Here is a 22,476-nt window from a genome sequence, read left to right on the forward strand (position 1 = left end):
GAGGAAACGTTATCAAGTTGTTTTAAAATAACCATTATGTATTTAAATTTATACTTATCTTAAAAGCTCACTGAAAGTAAAAAGCGGAGAAAACAGCCTCTAGTCTGTAGTCTTTGTGCTATGTGTTGTGCTTGTTATTACAAAACAAAGATATATAGAAGCAAATTTACAAAGTTAAAAATACAAGTCCTTGTATTATGTTCTACAACAGCCGTTAAAGAGAACAAGAAAAGGATTAATATAAGTTCACGTGTAAGAGTCGTGATGGCTGGAGCTGTGGCTGTCCTTCATCTTGTTCTTTCTTAGATTTCGTTGTCCTTTTTTGTTTTTTTACCTTGATCTCTTTTCTTCATTGTTAGTCTTTCTTCTATCTATTTATTCTCTCATCCCTCTTGTTCTTCCATCCTTGCCATAATTCTTGTTTAGGCTTTATAATCGCTGCATCACCTGACCGTTCACCGGGTTAATCAGCAACACATACGGTGCCTGTAATCTTTTTTTGAGCTTCGTTTTTATTACTGTATAAATGTTTTATTGGTAATTTCCCGTTAAACCCCGTAAAAATTGTTTTATTTCGTTAGATTTTTCAATAAATCTATTACAAGTTAAGTTTGGTTAAGTGAAAAAAATATATATTTTTTATCTTAAGGTGTTTTGCGGAGTATAATTGAAGTGTCGTTATTTTTTGTGGTGATGATAAGTTCAATGACTTCATAATTTTTCAAAGTGCTTCAAGTGCCATATAGTTGTGAAGTGCCACTGAGAGCAGACACCTTTTGAAATAGTAAAATTTTGGGCGTGTCGATTCTAATTTTGGTGTTCCAACTGCCTGGGTTATTTATTAAACGCCGTTCACTTGATCTAGTTCCTAATAAATATATGCTTAGGATTCATGTATTTAAGCTACCAGTAATCATTGTCTTCCTTCAGATTTTTCAACTACCTGGGTGGGCCTTAGTTTCTCAGACAAATAACAATTAAAGAGTCAGACGGAACTATTAACTTATTTAGTCTGGAAAACCCAATTAATCTATCCCCTTTGCTGACGTCAGGAACACTCGCACAGGTTCAGTTGGCGTCCGTGATCTTTCCCAACGTTCTTAGAATCTTGTCCACCGCCATCCTCAAATATACCTGCTGTGTCATCTTTGCTGCTTAAATAAACAGAAGGTGCAACCGTGTAACTCCTGTGTAAATAATGACGGCGAACCTTCAGCAATATTAAAGCTGGGGGGAGTGTGTGTAGTGTGCAGTAAGGGTTGACGTGCTGACCCAAACGCACAGCCCCACACGGGCACCTCCTTTTACCTCTACTACACCCATTATAATATTCTCTATACATCCTCCGTCCACTGATAATGTAAGTTGATGTTATAATGTATCACTGCGCTTTAACAACTAACTCCTTTAAGTCCATACGTCTAAGTTATTAAATCATTATGTCTATTTGCCAACTTAAAACATCCAGCGAGCAATATTATAAATTTCCATACATTATTTCATAGTTTTACCATTGCATCTGCTACCTCAAATAATACCTTTTGTCGGAATATCAGCAAAAACAGTTAATTATTTTCTCTCGTATTGAAGCAAAATCCTTTTGTTTCATTTAAAAAAAGGTGTATGGTAGTCAGTCATTCACCATCTTACCCTGTAGTGTGTATGGTAGCCTATCATTCACCATCTTACCCTGTAGTGTGTATGGTAGCCTATCATTCACCATCTTACCCTGTAGTGTGTATGGTATCCTATCATTCACCATCTTACCCTGTAGTGTGTATGGTATCCTATCATTCACCATCTTACCCTGTAGTGTGTATGGTAGTCAATCATTCACATCTTACAAATATAAAAATTTACAGCTAATCTAATTGTGCTAAGCATAATGAGTAGAAATAGGAATAGACTTTATGGTGTTTTACTGGCACTAAATTATGATAAAGAAATGCGATATAATTACTGTATATAAAATCTACATTTCGATATTCCATTAAAATTAGTTTCCAATTAGTGTGAGAATGAAGGGCAACGTGAAGTGCGGAATAACGCTCTATTCTTGTCAAGTAGTGAGATATTTTCCATGCGATTTAGATTTAATGGTATTCATTCTAAAGGAACCAATAAATGCTAATTTCCCTACTTCTTTGATCAACTATTACTTACAAATGGGATACGCTCAATAGATTCATAAATTGACTTCTTTGATATACTGTTAAAAATATTTCCTACAGAATTCCAGTGTTCATTTTTGAGTGATTCCTCATCTCCGATTCCTAAGAACACACTGAAGTGGGTGGAGCTCAAAATCATTAGTATTAATTTCATTACAGAGAGCAGCCATGCACGGGAGTGCAGTGTTGTTCCTGCTGGTAGCTGCGGTGGTGGCTGGGGTCTTCTCTGCTCCCAACCCCATCAAAACTGGCGAAACTAGTGGATACCTGAGCAGTAGATACAAGAGAGACTATGGAGAAGTTGATGACAATTCCCAGGAAGACGACCACAGCCCAGTAGGTTATCGTCGAGGGGGAGGAGGACGAGCCACCTACCGAGGTCAAGAGGCACCACAGGTAGACTCCACCCGCCGAACCGTCAGAGAAGCCAAAAGAAAACATTGTCCCTTTTGCAACCTTGCAGAACACATCTCTGGCAGCGGCTCTGTGAGTGGTTCCTTCTCCTTCAGTGGATCAGGAGGAGACTCAGGCAGCGGATCAGCTTCATTCAGTGGATCAGGAGGAGAATCAGGCAGTGGATCAGCCTCATTCAGTGGATCAGAAGGAAGAGGAGGATCTGGATCGGGCAGTTTATCATGGAACGGCGGCTCTAAATCTGACTGTGGTGGTGGCAGTGGATCTGGATGTGGTGGTGGATCAGGTGGTGGCGGTGGATCAGGTGGTGGAGGTGGATCAGGCGGTGGTGGTGGATTTGGTGGCGGCGGTGGATCAGGTGGTGGTGGTGGATCAGGTAGTGGTGGTGGATCAGGCGGTGGCTGGATGTGGTGGTGGATCAGGTGGTGGCGGTGGATCAGGTGGTGGAGGTGGATCAGGCGGTGGTGGTGGATTTGGTGGCGGCGGTGGATCAGGTGGTGGTGGTGGATCAGGTAGTGGTGGTGGATCAGGCGGTGGCGGTGGATTTGGAGGTGGTTCAGGTAGTGGTGGTGGATCAGGGGTAGTGGTGGTGGATCAGGCGGTGGTGGTGGATTTGGAGGTGGATCAGGTAATGGTGGTGGATCAGGCGGTGGCGGTGGATTTGGAGGTGGTTCAGGTAGTGGTGGTGGATCAGGCGGTGGCGGTGGATTTGGAGGTGGTTCAGGCGGTGGTGGTGGATTCGGGGGTGGCGGTGGATCTGGTGGCGACAGTGGTGAATTCGGTGGCAGTGGATCAGGGGGCGGATTCAGCGGCGGTGGTGGATCTGGAGGTGGAATTGGTGGTGGTGGAGGATCAGGTGGTGATCAGGCGGAGGATTTGGCGGTGGATCTGGAGGTGGCTCAGGTAGTGGTGGTGGATCAGGCGGTGGCGGTGGATTTGGAGGAGGTGGATCAGGTGGCAGAATCGATGGTGGATCAGGTGGTGGATTCGGGGGTGGCGGTGGATCTGGTGGCGACAGTGGTGAATTCGGTGGCGGTGGATCAGGGGTGGATTCAGCGGCGGTGGTGGATCTGGAGGTGGATTTGGTGGTGGTGGAGGATCAGGTGGTGGATCAGGCGGAGGATTTGGCGGTGGATCTGGAGAAGGTGGTGGCTCTGGAGGTGGATATAATGGTGGTGGTGGATCAGGAGGTGGATTTGGTGGTGGTGGAGGATCAGGTGGTGGATCAGGCGGAGGATTTGGCGGTGGATCTGGAGAAGGTGGTGGCTCTGGAGGTGGATATAATGGTGGTGGTGGTTCAGGAGGTGGATTTGGTGGTGGCGGTGGATCAGGTGGTGGCGGTGGATCGGGGGTTTCTTTGGTGGTGGCGGAGGATCGGGAGGTGGATTTGGTGGTGGATCAGGTGGTAGCGGTGGATCAGGGGTGGATTTGGTGGCGATAGTGGTGAATCAGGTTGTGGTGGTGGAACAAGTTGTGAGTGGTGGATCCGGAGGTGGATTTGGCGGTGGTGGATTCAGCGGCGGGGGTGGATCAGGAGGTGGATTCGGCGGTGGCGGTGGATCGGGAGGTGGATCGGCGGTGGATCAGGAAGGTGGATTTGGAGGCGGATCAGGGAGTGGATTCGGCGGCGGATCAGGAGGTGGATTTGGGGGTGGTGGTGGATCAGGAGGTGGATTTGGGGGTGGCGGTGGATCAGGAGGTGGATTCGGCGGTGGTAGCGGATCAGGAGGTGGATTCGGCAGCGGTGGTGGATCAAGTGGAGGCAGTGGCGGCTCTTGGCGTGGCGGTGGCGGTGGTGGCGGTTGTCTTACCAATAAACCGGGCGTCACATGTTCTGCTTCCGGAGGCGGTTTCCAGATCGGAGGAAGCGGTGGAGGTTATGGAGGCAGCGAAGGAGGAGGAAGTTCCTGGGCCACGGGGGCAACCTACTCTGGCGACAGCTCTGGCAGGGTGAAGGGTGTCAGGGTGGACATCCGTACTGGTGGGGAGGAGGATTAAAAAAAAAATTTGACGAAATCTTACCTAACCAAACGTAATTCCACCTGACAATTTAACAAAGTTTATCTTCATTTAACCTAACGAAATCCCACCTGACCTGACCTAGCCTAAAAGTGTATTAGGAACTGCTTAGGCAAGAGTTGGTAGATTTCCTTTCCGTCCACTCTTATTAATAGTGGTGGGATTTTGTCGAGTGTGTTAGTCCATTATATAATTAATTGTGTGGTTGGTTCTTGTCCAGAAGATAAACGTGTGAAAAAAAAATTTGTCCAGTGGGAAAAATGTTTGGTGAGATTTGTACGCAAAGTCCATTTGCATATTTTTTTTTATTGTTTGACTATGTGTATGATTTGTAAGAAAGGGTAATTTTGGGCAAACATATATGTATTGTGAAATTAAAATGTTCACTCATTTCAAATGTAATTTACAGTAAACATTTCTAAAATGCAAAGTGCCTTTACTCACCATCTTCAACGGCATACAATATACTGTAACATTTCTGAAATAAACATGCTTATTCAGCGTACCAAATGGGATTTACTTTAAACATTTTCAGAAAAATTCTTTACTCCGTTATCAAAGGAAGTTGATTACAACGGATCTAAAACGACTACCGTATAATTATACACTCCAACTTTGTTGTTGTTTAGTTCGGGTTATTAAGCACTGGTCATAGACCCTAGTTTCTTCAACATACAATTTTAAGATAAAAATTTAACCGTATAATAATAATAATAATAATAATATTATTATTATTATTATTATTATTATTATTAATAATAATAATAATAATAGAAGGAAGTTTCGTTTCTAAACAATAATGGTTTATCCCTAAATAAAAATAATTAATGAAATTTTTGTTTACCTCATGGTACTGTACTAAGTCACCAACAAGAGCTAACTACAGTACTAATAAAACATACAACAAAATATCTGAAAGAGATGACATAAACACCTAATAAGTTTCGGGTATTCAGATTTCAGTGATGGCTCAACAGCAGCTATCAAGGGTGAGGAAGTACTAACGGCTATTGCCTGACGGGAAATTTGGTACACTATATTTTAAGATAATCTAACTAGGCTGCAACTTATCTATTGTGTTTGTAGTCACTAGAAAATAATGTGAAGCTTCTAACGCTTTATAGTTTCTCGCATATACAAGTACCTGTCGTCCAGATGCAGGGATATAAGGTTGTTCCAATTATCGTCATGTAAACGAAGTGAATTGGTACCTTTGATATTTTTAGTGATATCAACTGTTCATAAATTTAGTATGTAGACATATTATTCGTTATTACAATTTTACAATAAAACCGGTACTGGAACTCCCCACACGAAAAAAAAAACATCTGATTTTGCACTTTAAACGAGCGAAAAAGTATTATATCTTCAAGGTGAATCAGGCAACTAAATTATTAGGTCTTATAAGAAGGTCGTTCAGATATCTAGACCCTCATAACGATATTCATGGAGAGAAGTGCTTCCCCGTCTGAAGTACTGTCACCCCGTCTGGTCCCGAGATATACTAGGGACTGTCAGTTGATTGAAAATGTCCAAAGGAGAGCCACCAGACTGGTGCCTGCACTACGGCACCTCAGCTACCCTGAGAGATTAGAGAGTCAGAAATTGCCTAGTTTATACTACAGACGGGCAAGGGGGGGGGGGCTAATTGAGGTGTATAAACATCTCAAAGGGCACTCAGTCGAGTGGCCTTACCTGGAGCTGGCGGATGCTCGCCCCACAAGGGGTCACAGCTCAAGGTTGGAGAAACCGCAAGCCCAGAAAACTGTGAGGGGTACTTTCTTCGGAGTGAAAGTTGTGAACTCTTGGAACAATCTGCCAGTGTTGTGGTGGCAATGAGTGTGAGCTCTTTCAAGACCAGACTTGACAGGCACTGGAGCAGGTTCAGATACATTCAAGGAGCCAGTGAATGCCCAATACTTGCCAACAGTGCCTAACAGAGAAGTGACCGACCGCCCAAGCGGCTAACGAGCCGATCAGTGGCAAAGAGCCTAAAAGTAAAAATTAAAAAAAAGAGGCCGTACACGCCCAGCTCAGCTAAGCACTTGCCAACAGTGCACTACACTGTAGTGACTACAGAACTAACCGACAAGCCGACCTACTATAAAAATAGTAAGGTGACAAGTAGCGATGAGGAAAAAAATTCTGATACTTCTGTAAACTTATGAAGCTTTTTATCTCATTAATTAAGATATCGCCTGTCTGCATGTCAGTGTCGAGTCTCACAAATATTGAAATGCCATTTTCTCATATATTCCTAAACTAATTGCAATTTCTGACACATAATATGTAAAATAAATTCAGTACTATTATGCCTACTAAAATAATAACTTAGTACTCACCATTTACCGCCCGAGGCAACGTCTAGGACTCTAGGTGGACCTGTAGTGTGTTAATTCCCAGTAGGAGACAGAGATAGTTTTTGGTTTAAAACACAGCCAAGTTGACACAGTGAAGGTGAGCGAGAATATATTGCACATAATTTCCACATTGAAGTCTTGAATTATTTTCACCCTTGTTACTGCAGTGGTGAGTAATAGCTTCTCGGAAGTGCTGCTATTCACACTCCTGAGGAAAACTGTCGTAGTCGGTTATGACACATTACTACACACTTATGACGAAGTGATGTCCAACTTTTTGGTAATCTTTACAAAGTTTTGAACTAAATATATATTGACTTATTTATAGAAAATAATAATAATAATAATTAATAATAATAATAATAATAATAATAATAATAATAATAATAATAATAATACTAATAATAATAATAATAATAATAATAAACGTCGATTTGATTTTAATAGAAAAACAAAAGGTGTTAGCGAACGAAAAGAGCCTTCTTAAGTACTGTACAGTACTTCTCCTTTCCCCAGTGATGTGCAGCTCCCTCCCTAGTGATGTACTGTACATCTTCCTTCCCCAGAATGACGTAGACCTCTCTTCTAGCTACTGTTAGTGTAGTGTAGTGATGAACTTTAAAATTTAGGTGCTCTTTGTGGGCACCATTACATTTCAGCAACATGGGCGCCACCCCATTACGGTATCCGCGTGCACCAGTGGCTGGATCAGCAGTTTCCGGCTCGCTGGATTGGCCGCCGTGGTCCCGTGGAGTGGCCTCCGAGGTCCCCAGACCTCGCCCCCCTTGATTTTTACTTGTGGGGGCACTTGAAAGCCATGGTGTACCAGGTGAAGATACAAAACACTGACCACCTGAAGGAACGCATTCGTGATGCGTGTGCGCGCGTAACACCAGACTTGTTAACGCGTGTTCACCATGAGTGGGAGGAACGCATCCGTATGTGCATTCAGTGACTTACAAGTGATTGCATAATAAAGTGACCATTTTACCTTTGTATGAAGACTTGATTCACCCTGTACTACAGTATATTGTAATTTTATTTCCTTCAAAGGAAATCTTCCCAATGACTTCAAATAATATATATATATTTTATTACTCAATTAAAAGGCCAGGAACCTTTGAACGATATGTGAATCAGCAACATAGTGTATTGTTATTCAAGGTTGGATTGGCACAGAAAAGTGGTCTTATTACTGCGACCTTGTTGCATTCCTCAATTTTATCTTGCATACATTCGTTTACCACACACTGTATAGGTAAATCTTATCAGACTGTTTTCTTTGAGCGAGTGACGTCAGTTGCGTGCGTAACGTTAGTTTTAAGAGTGACGTCAGTTGCGCGAGTGACGTTAGTTTCACGAGTGACGTCAGTTGTGTAGGTGACGTTAGTTGTGCAAATAACGTCAGTTGCATGAGTGGCGTCAGTTGTGCGAGTGACGTCAGTTCGCCAGCGTCGCTGCAAACAAGGAGAGAGCCAGTGTTTACTTCGGCTGGAGTTTCCCGAGAACACATTCAGGTGTGACCCTGCCTTCCAGATCCCTTCTTATACACAAGTTGTGTGTTGTACTGACATTATATTTATACCTTCCTTGATAAATGGCAATGTGAGTTTATGTATGCAAGTTTTAAGGATAATAGTAGTGGTATTTGTTTAACCCTTTAAAGGGCAGTGTCGCACTTTGGTATTTTATTGTCTAACGCAAGACGATTTTACACAGTTGAGAGAAACCACTGCTCGCGGAGGCAACGGAGGTAAAACTTTTATGACATGAACTGTGAATCACGGCTTTCCTGGAGAGTTTGTGGAAATCACTGCTTCCCGATACTGTGGCAAGTCTAATTATTCTTTAGATTTCACAATATTTAGTCATACATCATCGTTGGTAACAGTTGAATTGTGTACAAGAATAAAGAGGATAAATATAAATATTCACTTGGAGCCAATAAATTATTAACGAAAAATTTTAACATCCTTAAGTGAGATAGGAAAATGAGCATTAAAACACTATAAAGTATTTGACATTATATTATTAACACTTTCCAGAATACACCAAGAATGGCCATGACTCTTGTTACCTGGGAATTGTCACTTGATTCAACATTGGCGAAGTGGAATCATGAGGGTAAATATATTCTGAAAGCATTCTTTAAATTTTTTCATGCATCTTCTTGTACCTTAAAAATCTGATGAACACAAAGATGCTATGGAACAGAATAATAATGAACAAGGTTTATTAGGTAATTGTGACCTTGCATGGGGATCAGACAGTTCTATCTCTCATCATTATTAATTACTAACCTTGAAGCGCAGCAATAACATAATGTCGACGACAATGGATCTCGGATTACTATATACAAGACTAAATAAAAGAAGTTGCAGTTATAAAATTTTTTGTATCATTTCAGATTCCACATTCCATACAATTCCTCATAAGTATGATGAATATACAGTACTGTAGTGGAGCCTCCGAGCTTATCACAAACAAGCATCATTGGGCCAAATATTTTATCAGGTTAATGTATAGGACAGTCATGCAAATATTTTTCTATCTTCTCTCTTACACACACACACACACACACACACACACACACACACACACACACACACACACACATATATATATATATATATATATATATATATATATATATATATATATATATATATATATATATATATATATATATATATATATATATATATATATATATATATATATATATATATTCAACGTATGAGAACGCAAACATACAATACCTTAGTGCAATGTGGACTTTTGAATAATTTTACCTAAGCAGATGGTCACTTCTCGTCGCTCGTTGACTTCTGGAAGCTGATTGACAAGCATTTGACAGATTACAGATCAAGAAATGTACAATTACAGAACCTTGAATATGCAGTGCAAAGAGTAACACCACCATCCCACTTCCTTCGGTAACAACTTTTGCCACATAAGTGAATCAACACCTAAACACACAAACTTCAGTTGCGTAAGGCAACAAAATACTTCATCCCCACGTCAGCAAACTTGTCGACATTCGGACACAGGAAAGCAAACACCTACCCTGACCGACGGTATATAAATGACACGCCGAAACTTTCTTCTCACAGTGTGGTGCTAGCCACCGCCATAGCTATTGACTGTGGAGGACATCTGTCACTGACGGCGTTGTGCCATCAACTTAAAGTAAGTGTATGGTGTGATGTTGTAACTTTGGGGAAAAATAGCATCTTAAAGTTTATTCATATATAAGTATACAAAACTAAGCTCTTTGACACACCTCAGACTCCGACCTGCTGGAACGAATCTTGGAACAGCTTGTCTTCCCAGAGTACCTCCAAATCTTGAAATTTCATCTATCCATCACGTACAGTAAGTACATTGTATTTTTGGGGGGTGTTTTCTTTCTTCGTGGGTTCCAGTCAATCGAGAGTTGGTCCATTCAGATGAGTAATTCTTCAGTGTGTTCCTCCCGCTGCTACTTCAAGTCCGTCTTAATAACAAACCCTCACGCATACAGTATATGGGTGCATAGTACATAATTATGCAGTAATGTTCATGTGGTAAATAAACATGTTGCATTTAAAAACTTTATACAATTGATTGTTTCAACTAAAACTAATCCAAATGTTTGAATAAGATATGTGGCTTATACGTTGAAATTCTATTCCGTCTTTATTCTTTTATATTTTGAATGAGCATATTTGTAAATCGTGTACGCTACGCTGTGCGTACCAAAAACTTTCTACTGTATTAGGTTTTAAGAATTTATCAGTTCAATGATTTCTTAAATTTACGGTAAAAAAATCTTGAAACAATTCCGATTACAGTATTAGAAGCTCGGTATCAGTATAGTGTGGAACTCATCTAACACCAAGCATTTATGTTTTTAATAAGATCATTTAGCAAAACTTCTGTGTGGAGACGAAGCCAGAATAATAATGTATGGATTTGAACAGCTGTTGACTTTAATTTTACTTTTGCTCTTATTACTGCTTTTCAATATATAGTTTTATATTGAACATAAAATATCAGCAAATAAAACTTCAGAAAGATAAATATCTCAAAATATGGCTGTTAGAGAAATTTAAAAGCAAATTTATTGGATCAAATGATCTAATCCATGTCTCTGAAACAGGTAGAACGCGGCCATGAGTGGTAGTGCGATGGGTCCGTTGCTGCTGCTGCTGGCGGCCCTTGTCACCACTGCACATCCACAGCGGTACAGTAATGGTGGCTTTGGCAACGGTAGATATTCCAACGGAGGCAGTGGTGGAGGTTATGGAGGAGCATATGACAGAATCGGCGGTTTCAGCAACGGTGAATATGACAGGAACGGCTTTGGAAATAGGGGCTTCAGCAACAGTGAATATGACAACAATGGCTTTGGAAACGGTGGCTTCGACAACGGAGGCTTTGGAAACGGTGGCTTCGACAACGGAGGCTTCGGCAACGGTGGATATGACAACAACGGCTTCGACAACGGAGACTTCAGCAACGGTGGATATGACAACAATGGTTTTGGAAACAGTGGCTTTGGCAACAGAGGCATCGGCAGACTACCAGACGGAGGTTATGGAGGTGTGAAGCCCCGTAGTGGCAGGTCTATTTTCTCCAACCGTCCTGCCAGGAGCCTCGGTACAGCTTCGATCAACTTACGAATCCCTCGAGACCTTTTTGGTATGCCGGGTTCCTCTAACAAACCAGGCATCGACGATTCACTAAGTGGTGGTGGTTCGAGCTCTAACAAACCAGGGATTGATGGTTCACTCAGTGGTGGTGGTGGTGGTTCAAGCTCTAACAAACCAGGCATCGACGATTCACTAAGTGGTGGTGGTTCGAGCTCTAACAAACCAGGGATTGATGGTTCACTCAGTGGTGGGGGTGGTGGTTCAAGCTCTAACAAACCAGGCATCGACGATTCACTAAGTGGTGGTGGTTCGAGCTCTAACAAACCAGCGATCGATGGTTCACATAGTGGTGGTGGTTCGAGCTCTAACAAACCAGGGATTGATGGTTCACTCAGTGGTGGTGGTGGTGGTGGTTCAAGCTCTAACAAGCCAGGGATTGATGGTTCATTTGGTTCTGGCATTGCTAGATCCAACAGACGCACGTCAAGAACTGCCTCCAAAATTGGAAACTCTAAAGGTGGGCATGAGATTGGAGGTAGTGGTGGAGGATTTGGAGGTGGTGATTCTGGAGGACAAATTGGAGGTAGTGGAGGAGGTTTTGGAGGTGGTGATTCTGGAGGACAAATTGGAGGTAGTGGAGGAGGTTTTGGAGGTGGTGATTCTGGAGGACAAATTGGAGGTAGTGGAGGAGGTTTTGGAGGTGGTGATTCTGGAGGACAAATTGGAGGTAGTGGAGGAGGTTTTGGAGGTGGTGATTCTGGAGGACAAATTGGAGGTAGTGGAGGAGGTTTTGGAGGTGGTGATTCTGGAGGACAAATTGGAGGTAGTGGAGGAGGTTTTGGAGGTGGTGATTCTGGAGGTGGTGGAGGAGGTTCTGGAGGTGGTGATTCTGGAGGACAAATTGGAGGTGGTGGAGGAGGTTTTGGGAGTGGCGAATTAGGGGAACAAAGTGGAGGTGGCGGTAAACATTTAGGAGGTGGTGGAGGTTTTGGAGGCGGAGGAGGTCTAGGTGGCGGTGGTGGTTTTGGAGGTGGGGGAGGTTTTGGAGGCGGTGGTGGTTTTGGGGGAGGTGGTGGTTTTGGGGGAGGTGGTGGAGGAGGACGGTACACCTCCACCACCTCCACTCCCCTCCCGACCATTCCCTCCGTCACACCAGTCTTTCGTTAAACCCAGCGCAGAACAGCACCGGACAGTTCATTTTCACCACTGGACAATACCTCACCACTAAACTAATTTAGTAGATCATGAGAATTCTTGGCATTTTAGTGGTGTGATAAAAAAAATGAACTACTTGAAGATTAATCACCAAAACAATAACATAACCTAACCCCTTAGGTAGCGTTAAGGTGGTTAAACTTCAGGTGAAATAAGCTAGGGGACGTATCTTCAATTGATCCAAAATTTTGTCATTTGATTTGGGATTACTTTGTTGTATATGGAAAAGCAAGTAGAGATGCACCTGTCCGTTCGGGAGTTGTTAACGCTATACATGTTCTGTATTTGATACAAATAGCAATAGTTTTACCAATATTGTTGTGTGGATATATAACAACAATATGTCAGAGTTCAATGACGAGCATAAACATATAACCTTACCAAGTACCCACCTGTTGTGACAACTTGCTTTACTGGGAAGCCTCGTCGTCGAAAAATCATAGATGGCCTCACGCTGCATTGTACTGGCTTCACTTAACCTTGACTACTCCAACGCTTTTATATTAACTTACTTTATCACTTCAGTGATATACAAACAAACTTTACTTACCAAGCTGTTAACTTTGTTTATACCTGTAAATGTTTTAGTCAGTAATAACATGCTTGTTCTTGGGGGTCATTTACAGACTTTAAAGCAGCGCTGCTAATTTTGGTTTTTGCTTCATTGTGACTTATTTATCTGCCATCAAAAATTTGTTGGAATCAATTTGCCTGCCAGTTTTTAATGGACTAACATTATTTGTTACAATAGGTGTGTGTGGATGGGTGATGTGCAAAGAAGCAGTGCTTTTGTTTTATTTTGTTTTTAAATTGAAGCTGCCTGTAGCTTTGTATAATATCACGATTATTAAATATAAAATTATTGTCCTCTGGAAATCATTATTATTCATTAATGGCTACAAAGCTATAATTTATTTACTTCTACTTTTCTGTATACAGTGCTTATATACGAAAATATACATTTATGTATTTCTTCAATAAAATATTTAAATAATTAGTGCGTTTGGTCTCTCCTCAATAAAATAACGGGTTTTAAATATTTTGTGATTGTTCATTGTAATCTTGTTATTTTTAAAGTGTTTATTCCTCCAAAATTATCTTTTATTGTGCTGTAAATTATGAGTCCAGGATAAGCAGCAAGTTTGTAATCTATGTATAGAAAATAATAATAATAATAATAATAATAATAATAATAATAATAAATATTATTATTAACGAGATACCCGCCGACGCTTTATTTATTTTGAAGTTTCTTCCTCCGACAGTCGTTTACATAATATTAACCTTATAATAATAATAATAATAATAACTTATCCATTTCTATGAAAGTTTTATGTACCCCTTGATCAACCTGAAACGGGAGATTGAGAGGATTAAAGATTATAGATAGATAGATAGATAGGCAGATCCAGTATATAAATAAAAGGACATAACATGATTGAAACGCTACTGTGGGCGGAGTCAGCAGCCGTGAGATGAATCATACGCCAAATATGTGTGTGACAAAGCTTCTTTTTCGTACAGTATTTCCTTGTGGGGAACAGGTTGTTTGGTTCACATTCAGGATGGGATGGAGAAAGGAAACTCACAATGTGCTCTCTGTATACATGTTGTATTGGATGTACAATGCAGCTTGGTGCTGGGAAGGCAGCATGGTTACAAGCGTGATGTAGAGAGAGCAGTGGCGTAGCTGGAGTGTGTGCCGCCCGGGGCGGCCCTTGAGTTTGCCGCCCCGTGCCCCCACAAAATACATATTGCACAGTGACTCAATCTATATATATATATATATATATATATATATATATATATATATATATATATATATATATATATATATATATATTAAATAGTTTGTGTACCATTATAATATTACTGTACTTTCACATACTCAAATATAGTATGCTTTAAATACACACCAAACATGCTTAAACTTTATAAGTAACAGTTAAACAAAAAGCAAAAACGCCGATACAAAGGGATGGATTAACGTCTCCAGTAGCTGCAGATATGGGTGATGAGCAGACTCAAAAGTGCCGCCCCCCAAAAGTGCCGCCCGGGACGGACCGCCCCCCCCAAGCTACGCTAGTGAGAGAGAGCTGGTTGGTGAGGGTGCTCAGAGGAGGACAAGCTTGTGGGTCGCCATGCTCACCGGCAGGAGCGAGGGCCGCCAGGCAGCGGCGGAAGAGGTGGTGTTGCTTGCTGCGGCTGTAGCTAGAAGAAGAGAGTGGTCGGTACGGTACGGAGTCTTTAGTTATGAGGTGAAAGAAGATTATTAGGGGTTGAAGGAAAAGTGGTGAAACTGAAATACAGTAGTAGAAAGAATCTGGGCTCAACCAGATCGCTTCATCTTTCTTATTGGTGTTTTATCTTTGTTCTGCTCCCTTGGGTCGTCAGACCTTTGTATTAATATTGGTTTATTTATATAGTGCTGCTTTTTATTATTATTTTTTAGAGAGTGGTCACCACGAGGTCAGGTCTTTTATAGCGGAGGTAGGCGTGGCTTAATAGTTGACCTCCGCTAAGTAAGGCGGCGCTGGTTGACCTAGACCACGAGGCACACACTGGGGAATTCGCGGAGTCGGCTACTCAGCGACAAGCGTTTGTAGGGGAGAAATCCACTACATCCTTCTATCTTATCCCCCTTCTGGTGGACCTCACTATGAATATACTGATTTTCCACTTTATTGTTCTTTCTCTTCCTGAGGCTGTTACTTACCTGTCTATATTATTCCCATTTTATATCTATCGTTTTATTTTCTCTCCTTCATTTTCGTTTTCCCGTCTTATCCCTTACCTCTTTTCTCCCCTTTCCTGACTTGCAGTTTCCTTTACTCTCTTCCCTGTTCCTCCTATTATTTTTCTCTCTCATTTTCTCCCTTCCCATGCTTTCTTTTCCATCTCTTCCTTTAATTCCTATGTTTCATCTTGAAATGTTCCATCAGCTCCAGGTATAATGTTCTAACACTTAATGATTGCCTTTTTTTTGTACACCTACATTGTTTATGTTCATGTTGAATTTATGTAAAATTGTATGACGACTTTACTGAATATCTATCTATCCATGTATCTATCAATCATCCAATTTATTCTTACCTAGTCTTTCGAATAATTAAACAAGACTGAGTTGCTACGATTAATTTTGATATATTATTTCTATATTGTACATAAACGTCTTGCATCACTCTATCTAGAATTTCCCCCCTTTCTATGAAGTTTCTTTAATCCTTGATCCACCCCACACAACAGTAAGAGGAGTCAATAAATAAGATTTAAATGATAAGAATTGACAGATAACTCGACTCACTTCCGTGAACTTATGTATGGATAATATATATGCAGGTAACTTTATTGCAACTCCAAGCTTCAACGTGTTAATTGTAGGAGTGTAATAACTAATATATTATTGCTGAGAAAAATCTGTAAAGACTTTAATTAATTTTGACTATAATGATGGAGACGCATAGTGGATATCCCGCCGACCCAATAGTCCGTGTATGAAGGAACAAGTGAAAATTAGTTAATGTATTGTAGTAATTAATATAATTTCTGCATAAGTTACGAAACAAATACTGTACCGGTAATTTTACGTTAAGACGTAGAATGAACAACACTTTCTTCCTGCCACTCAACTCAAATATGCGCAAAGAGGAACAAGTGAACCACGATGAGCTATAGAATATAATGTGATTACTGAAAAAAAAAGTATCTATTAATACAATATTGAGTGTGATATAGCAGTAGTACGCATAGTGGACGCCCACTTGTTGCCCGCCCACAAGTCCGTGTAAGGAGGAACAAGTGAATAGCGAGGTTTGTTGTTATGGAGGTGACAGTACAGGAGGACACGGCCAGAACCTCTGATTCATCCAACAAGGGTCCTGAAACGGGCGAGGAGGACCCAGTGGCCCTCAGACATGAACTACTCCTCCGTGAGATAGAGGCCATTGATGAATACTGGGGGCCCACCTTCAGGTAAGTTGTGGAGGGGCGTCCAGCAAGGAGGTCCGTTGGGTCTTCATTATAAACAGTTGACATTTCGGTACGAGACTACGGTTTATTTTATCTCCGGAATCATACATAGGTAGATAGATAATGTTTAATTATGGAATATAGGCGAGCATATCAACCAATTACGGGGCTCCACCTTGAATTAAGTTGTAGGAGTGGCATCACGCAAGGAGGTGTTCTGGGTCCTGATAACAGGTGACATTTCACGTTTTTTCCTGGGTTTCCGGGTATTGGGTCAAGGATGCAAATAGGAATTATGGTTAAGGCGGAGAACACGGTTAGCAGTATGAATAACATGGAATTGAACCAACATTTCTGGAGATGTTATTTGAATGATGTTTAACACGAAAATAGAAACGAGAATGCACAAAATCTAACAGAACCTGACCTAACCAATGAAACCTACCTAACCTAACTTCCTAGCTGGGGGGCGGATCCCTGGCCTATTAGGCAGAAAGATAATCCTGGAAGACATGGCTAACACCAGAAGACGTTCAATTTTGTTGATTTTTTCCAGATGTTCTTTTCATTATAGTAAATATTTTAGAAGGGACTCCATTTTTTAGAACATAATAGAAACTGACCAGTTAATATTCGTTTAATGGCTGTGGCTCGTTTTTGTTCTTTTACTCGTATCTCCGTTAATACTAATTTGCCTAAGGAAAGAAATATATTCGTAATTTATTTTAATAATCCTAGAATAACCAAAGGGAAAGGTGTAGAAGAGGGTGACCACCAGAAGGAATTGTCAGAATTGGTTGAAGATTTCTCTGCACACTAATATCATGATATTAAACACGAAAATGGAAACGACAATGCATAGAACCTAGTAGAACCTGACAATTTTTTTATTTAATCTATCTCGCTTCACAATTCTCCCAGCCCCAATTTTGTTGTTTACCTCGCTGAATTCCTCTCCACGAGATGTTTCCTAAATGATGGTGAACGCTTCCACGAATCCCTCCTCGCCATTGCTGATATATATCAACCTCAATATTAAGGTAAGTTGTTCAACACATAAATTAACATGATAAACACAGTAAAGGCATTGAAGTTTGGGGAACTCAACTAACCAAAGCTATTTTGGTAAAATTCAAGGATAGTTGCATGTGCATACAGTACTAATTTTAATTATACAGCTGTAATGATATGCAAACTAAAATACTCCTCTCACTTACTAGAATCTGTAAGTTACCTTCAGTTTACTCCCCTGAAGCTGAAGATAGGCCACAGTTTACTTGATTTCTGTGCTTTTGTGAATAAAAATTAACGGTCATTAAAAATGAGTTTGATTTTAACAGGAAAAATTGATATATTTTCAAGTTTGGAGTACTCAGTGATTCATTCAACACTAGTGATTAAATATAAACTTAGATTTTGCAAAAATTAACTAAGTACAGTACTGTACGACTACAAACCTGGGTATGAATATAGCTACACAATATATCACTGCTTTTTCATGTTAAAATGAGACTTAGTTTAGTGATGACTTATTTTAATTCACCAAAGCACTGAAGGCATGTAAGTAATGGTCTATTTCAGTAATGGAATAGCAAATCACATGTTGATATGGATTTTATTAAGAGGAGAATTTTTGTACAGGTCAGACCTCCCTGGTTTGGAATTCCATGGCCTGACACCATCAGTGGTCCGGCACAAATTTTTCTTGATACTGGCATCCACGGGTTACGGAAATTCGCGTTTACGGAATATGGAAATTAGTATGACCAATAAATTCGAGATACGGTCAAAAAATTCACCCCTACGGAATTTGGGTAAATTTGTAAGCTTTTCAAACATAAAAATTGCGACAGAACAAAGAATCTCACTGAAATTATATAATGTATTTCTTATGGATTTGTGGATGGTTGCTACAATACGGCTGGACGGTGCACTCACGCCAACGGTGCTCAGTTTGATTTTAAACCCCAGTGTCTGTGTTCAGAACTCTGTTACTGTGTACCCTTATTCAAGATGAGTGGAAAGAGACCATCAAGTTCAATTGAAAGAACTGGAGCTACAAGATCCTATAAAAGAATTATGCTGGACATTAAACTTGATATTTTAAGGAGGGAACTCCCAGTAACTCCAATCACACCACCTGGTGAGTTAAATTCAAGTGTAGTGTGCATTTATTATGTAACGTCATGAGGTAATTAATATATGTGTTTAAAATTTTTATTTTCATTCATATGTGTACTGAAAACATTTCTTTGGGAACACATCTCCAATTATATAATGGAAGTCAATGGGAAAATTGGTCCTGCATTACGGAAAACTTTTCAAAGACACATCCCTCCTGTAACCCGAGGATGCCTGTACTGTATACTGTAAAATATTTTGTTTTCGTTTCTGGTACAGATTTCTTGGTGCCAACACCTTAAAATAGTGTAACAATGTTAATATATTGTTACAATGGCTTAGTTACCATACTGTATAATGTATACAGTAGTTAGAATTTTTATGCAAAAAGTAGGGGGTTGAACTATATTTGCTTAATAATTTTGATGGTTTAAAATCAGGGATGTGATTGGGTCTTTGGAAAAAAATGAGCTGCGGGGAAACACCTACATGTACTCGGGAAGTTTTTACCATATTTTACTTAATTTCTCACATTGTTACCCATTTCGTGAGCGATTAATAGTAAAAATACACAGCACCCAAAATCAAACATGTATGTTTATTGCAACAATATTTTTCATGGATATTGTCTTAATAAAAATAAATACTTTAAAAATTTTAGTTGTTACTAAACTAGAATTTGTTTAATATTTTTAATTGTGCACCATTATTGCCAGGATAAACTAAAAGGTAAGCTTTTTTGCACTGTATTGTGTGAGAATTCAAAATTTAATACAGTACAGTACGTACTTACCAAAGGGATTCATCTCTAATGCACCAGCAACTGGGGTTTCAAAAGCATATGTAGTACTAAAATAAGAAAAATAAGCTTGTTCATTGACATATACAAAATATTCAGTTTTCTTTCCCATGTAATGTTCACTCATTTGGTTTTGTTTTCTTCTTAGTTTTAATTGCATCAGCTATTTTTTTCAGGGAAAGTAAATGCTTCTGTTTTTGTTGCTAGAAGGCCTCTCTGCACTGCCTTGATTTTTGAGCCATTTCCTCACACGGTTTCCTTCGATTCTAACTGTTTCTTTAACAAAAATTTCCTCTTATTTTCTTCCTGCTGTTACCACTTCTCGTTTAACATGCTTCTATACCTACTGCTGGAGAGTTTTATGTTCCCACACATCATAGGGTCCCCCTCCTGGGGAACACACACACACACATACATGCCTTACAGCTCTGACCTGGGAAACACACACATGCCTTACAGCCCTGACCTACTGGGAGACACACACATGCCCTACAGACCTGACCTCCTGAGAGACACACACATGCCCTACAGCCCTGACCTCCTGGGAGACACACACATGCTGTACAGCCCTGAACCCCTGGGACACACACACACATGCCCTACAGCCCTGACCTCCTGGGAGACACAATGCCTACAGCCTGACCTCCTGGGAGACACACACATGCCCACAGCCCTGACCCCTGGGACACACATGCCCTACAGCCCTGACCTTCTGGGAGACACACACATGCCCACAGCCTGACCTCCTACACACCATCCTGGGGACACACACACACATGCCCTACAGCCCTGACCCTGACACACATGCCTACAGGACCTCCTGGGACACACACACATGCCTACAGCCCTGACCCTGGGGACACACACACACATGCCCTACAGCCCACCCCCTGGGGACACACACACATGCCCTACAGCCCTGACCTCCTGGGGAACACACACACATGCCTACAGCCTGACCTCCTGGGGACACACACATGCCCTACAGCCCTGACCTCCTGGGGACACACACACACACACACTGACCTCCTGGGGACACACACATGCCCTACAGCCCTGACCTCCTGGGGACACACACACATGCCCTACAGCCCCTGACCTCCTGGGGACACACACACACACACATGCCTTACAGCCCTGACCTCCTGACACACATGCCCTACAGCCTGACCCTGGGGGAACACACACACATGCCCTACAGCCCTGACCTCTGGGGACACACACACATGCCCTACAGCCTGACCTCCTGGGGACACACACATGCCCTACAGCCCTGACCTCCTGGGGACACACACACACACACACACACATGCCCTACAGCCCCTGACCTCCTGGGGACACACACATGCCCTACAGCCCTGACCCTGGGGACACACACACACACACACACACACACACACACACACACATGCCCTACAGCCTGACCTCCTGGGGGACACACATGCCCTACAGCCCTGACCTCCTGGGGACACACACACACATGCCCTACAGCCCTGACCTCCTGGGGACACACACACATGCCCTACACTGACCTCCTGGGGACACACACATGCCCTACAGCCCTGACCCTGGGGAACACACACACACACGCCACAGACTCACCTCCCCCTCTGGGACACACACACATGCCCTACAGCCCTGACCTCTTGGGAACACACACACACACACATGCCTTACAGCCCTGACCTCCTGGGGGACACACACACACATGCCCTACAGCCCTGACCTTTGGGGAACACACACACACACACACATGCCTACAGCCCTGACCTCCTGGGACACACACACACACACACACACACATGCCCTACAGCCCTGACCTCCTGGGGACACACACACACACACACACATACACTGACCTCCTGGGGACACACACACATGCCCCAGCCCCACTGGGACACACACACACACATGCCCTACACACTGACCACCCGGACACACACACACATGCCCTGCAGCCCTGACCTCCTGGGGAACACACACATGCCCTACAGCCCTGACCTCTTGGGGACACACACACACACACACACATGCCCTACAGCACTGACCAGGTGACACACACATGCCCTGCACTGACCTCCTGGGGACACACACATGCCCTACAGCCCTGACCCCTGTAGCCCTGACCCCTGGGACACACACACGCCTTAGCCCTGAACCCTGACACACACACATGCCCTACAGCCCTGACCCCTGGGGAACACACACACACACACACACACACACCACATACAGCCCTGACCCCTGGGGACACACACATGCCCTACTGCCTTAACCCCCTGGGGACACATGCCCTACAGCCGGGACACACACACATATGCCTTACAGCCCTGACCCCTGGGGACACACACACATGCCCTACAGCCTGACCTCCTGGGACACACATACAGCCCTGAACCCCTGGGGACACAAACATGCCCTACAGCCCTGATTTCGTGGGGGACACAAACACACACATACTCTACAGCCCTGACCTCCTGGGAACACATACACATGCCCTGTAGCCCTGAACTTCTGGGACACACACACATACCCTACAGCCCTGACCTCCTGGGGACACACATGCCCTTCAGCCTGACCTCCTGGGGAACACACATGCCCTGTCCCTGGGGGACACACACATGCCCAGCCCTGACCCCTTAGGGACACACAAACATGCCCTACAGCCCTGATGGGGACACAAACACACACACACAGCCCTGACCTCATACACATGCCCAGCTGGGACACACACACTGCCTACAGCCCTGAACCCCTGGGACACACACACATGC

At 42.3% G+C, this 22,476-nt stretch overlaps 3 protein-coding genes across 3 annotated transcripts in view; all 3 read left to right on the forward strand.

Moving 5' to 3' along the window:
* Window positions 1-2,339: 2,339 nt before the first annotated feature.
* Window positions 2,340-4,583, forward strand: LOC121857532 (glycine-rich cell wall structural protein-like). The gene is made up of 3 exons (XM_042353619.1): window positions 2,340-2,742; window positions 3,232-3,661; window positions 3,917-4,583. The coding sequence occupies exons 1-3, from the start codon at window positions 2,340-2,342 to the stop codon at window positions 4,581-4,583; spliced, it is 1,500 nt and encodes a 499-aa protein (XP_042209553.1).
* Window positions 4,584-10,062: 5,479 nt separating this feature from the next.
* Window positions 10,063-12,872, forward strand: LOC121857543 (glycine-rich cell wall structural protein-like). Its single transcript, XM_042353630.1, has 4 exons — window positions 10,063-10,153; window positions 10,253-10,339; window positions 11,106-12,559; window positions 12,865-12,872. Exons 3-4 carry the CDS (start codon window positions 11,119-11,121, stop codon window positions 12,870-12,872), a joined length of 1,449 nt encoding a protein of 482 aa, XP_042209564.1. The 5' UTR covers window positions 10,063-10,153; window positions 10,253-10,339; window positions 11,106-11,118.
* Window positions 12,873-16,607: 3,735 nt separating this feature from the next.
* The window catches only part of LOC121857480 (exocyst complex component 6B-like), a 46,046-nt gene continuing 40,177 nt past the window's right edge, over window positions 16,608-22,476 (forward strand). The window contains exon 1 of the mRNA XM_042353550.1: window positions 16,608-16,785. Within this exon, the coding sequence (XP_042209484.1) occupies window positions 16,634-16,785 (152 nt within the window). The 5' untranslated portion in view covers window positions 16,608-16,633. The remainder of the gene's footprint in view (window positions 16,786-22,476) is intronic.

This window comes from Homarus americanus, unplaced genomic scaffold, assembly GCF_018991925.1.
Source record: "Homarus americanus isolate GMGI-L3 unplaced genomic scaffold, GMGI_Hamer_2.0 scaffold54347, whole genome shotgun sequence".
In the NCBI taxonomy this organism is placed as follows: domain Eukaryota; kingdom Metazoa; phylum Arthropoda; class Malacostraca; order Decapoda; family Nephropidae; genus Homarus; species Homarus americanus.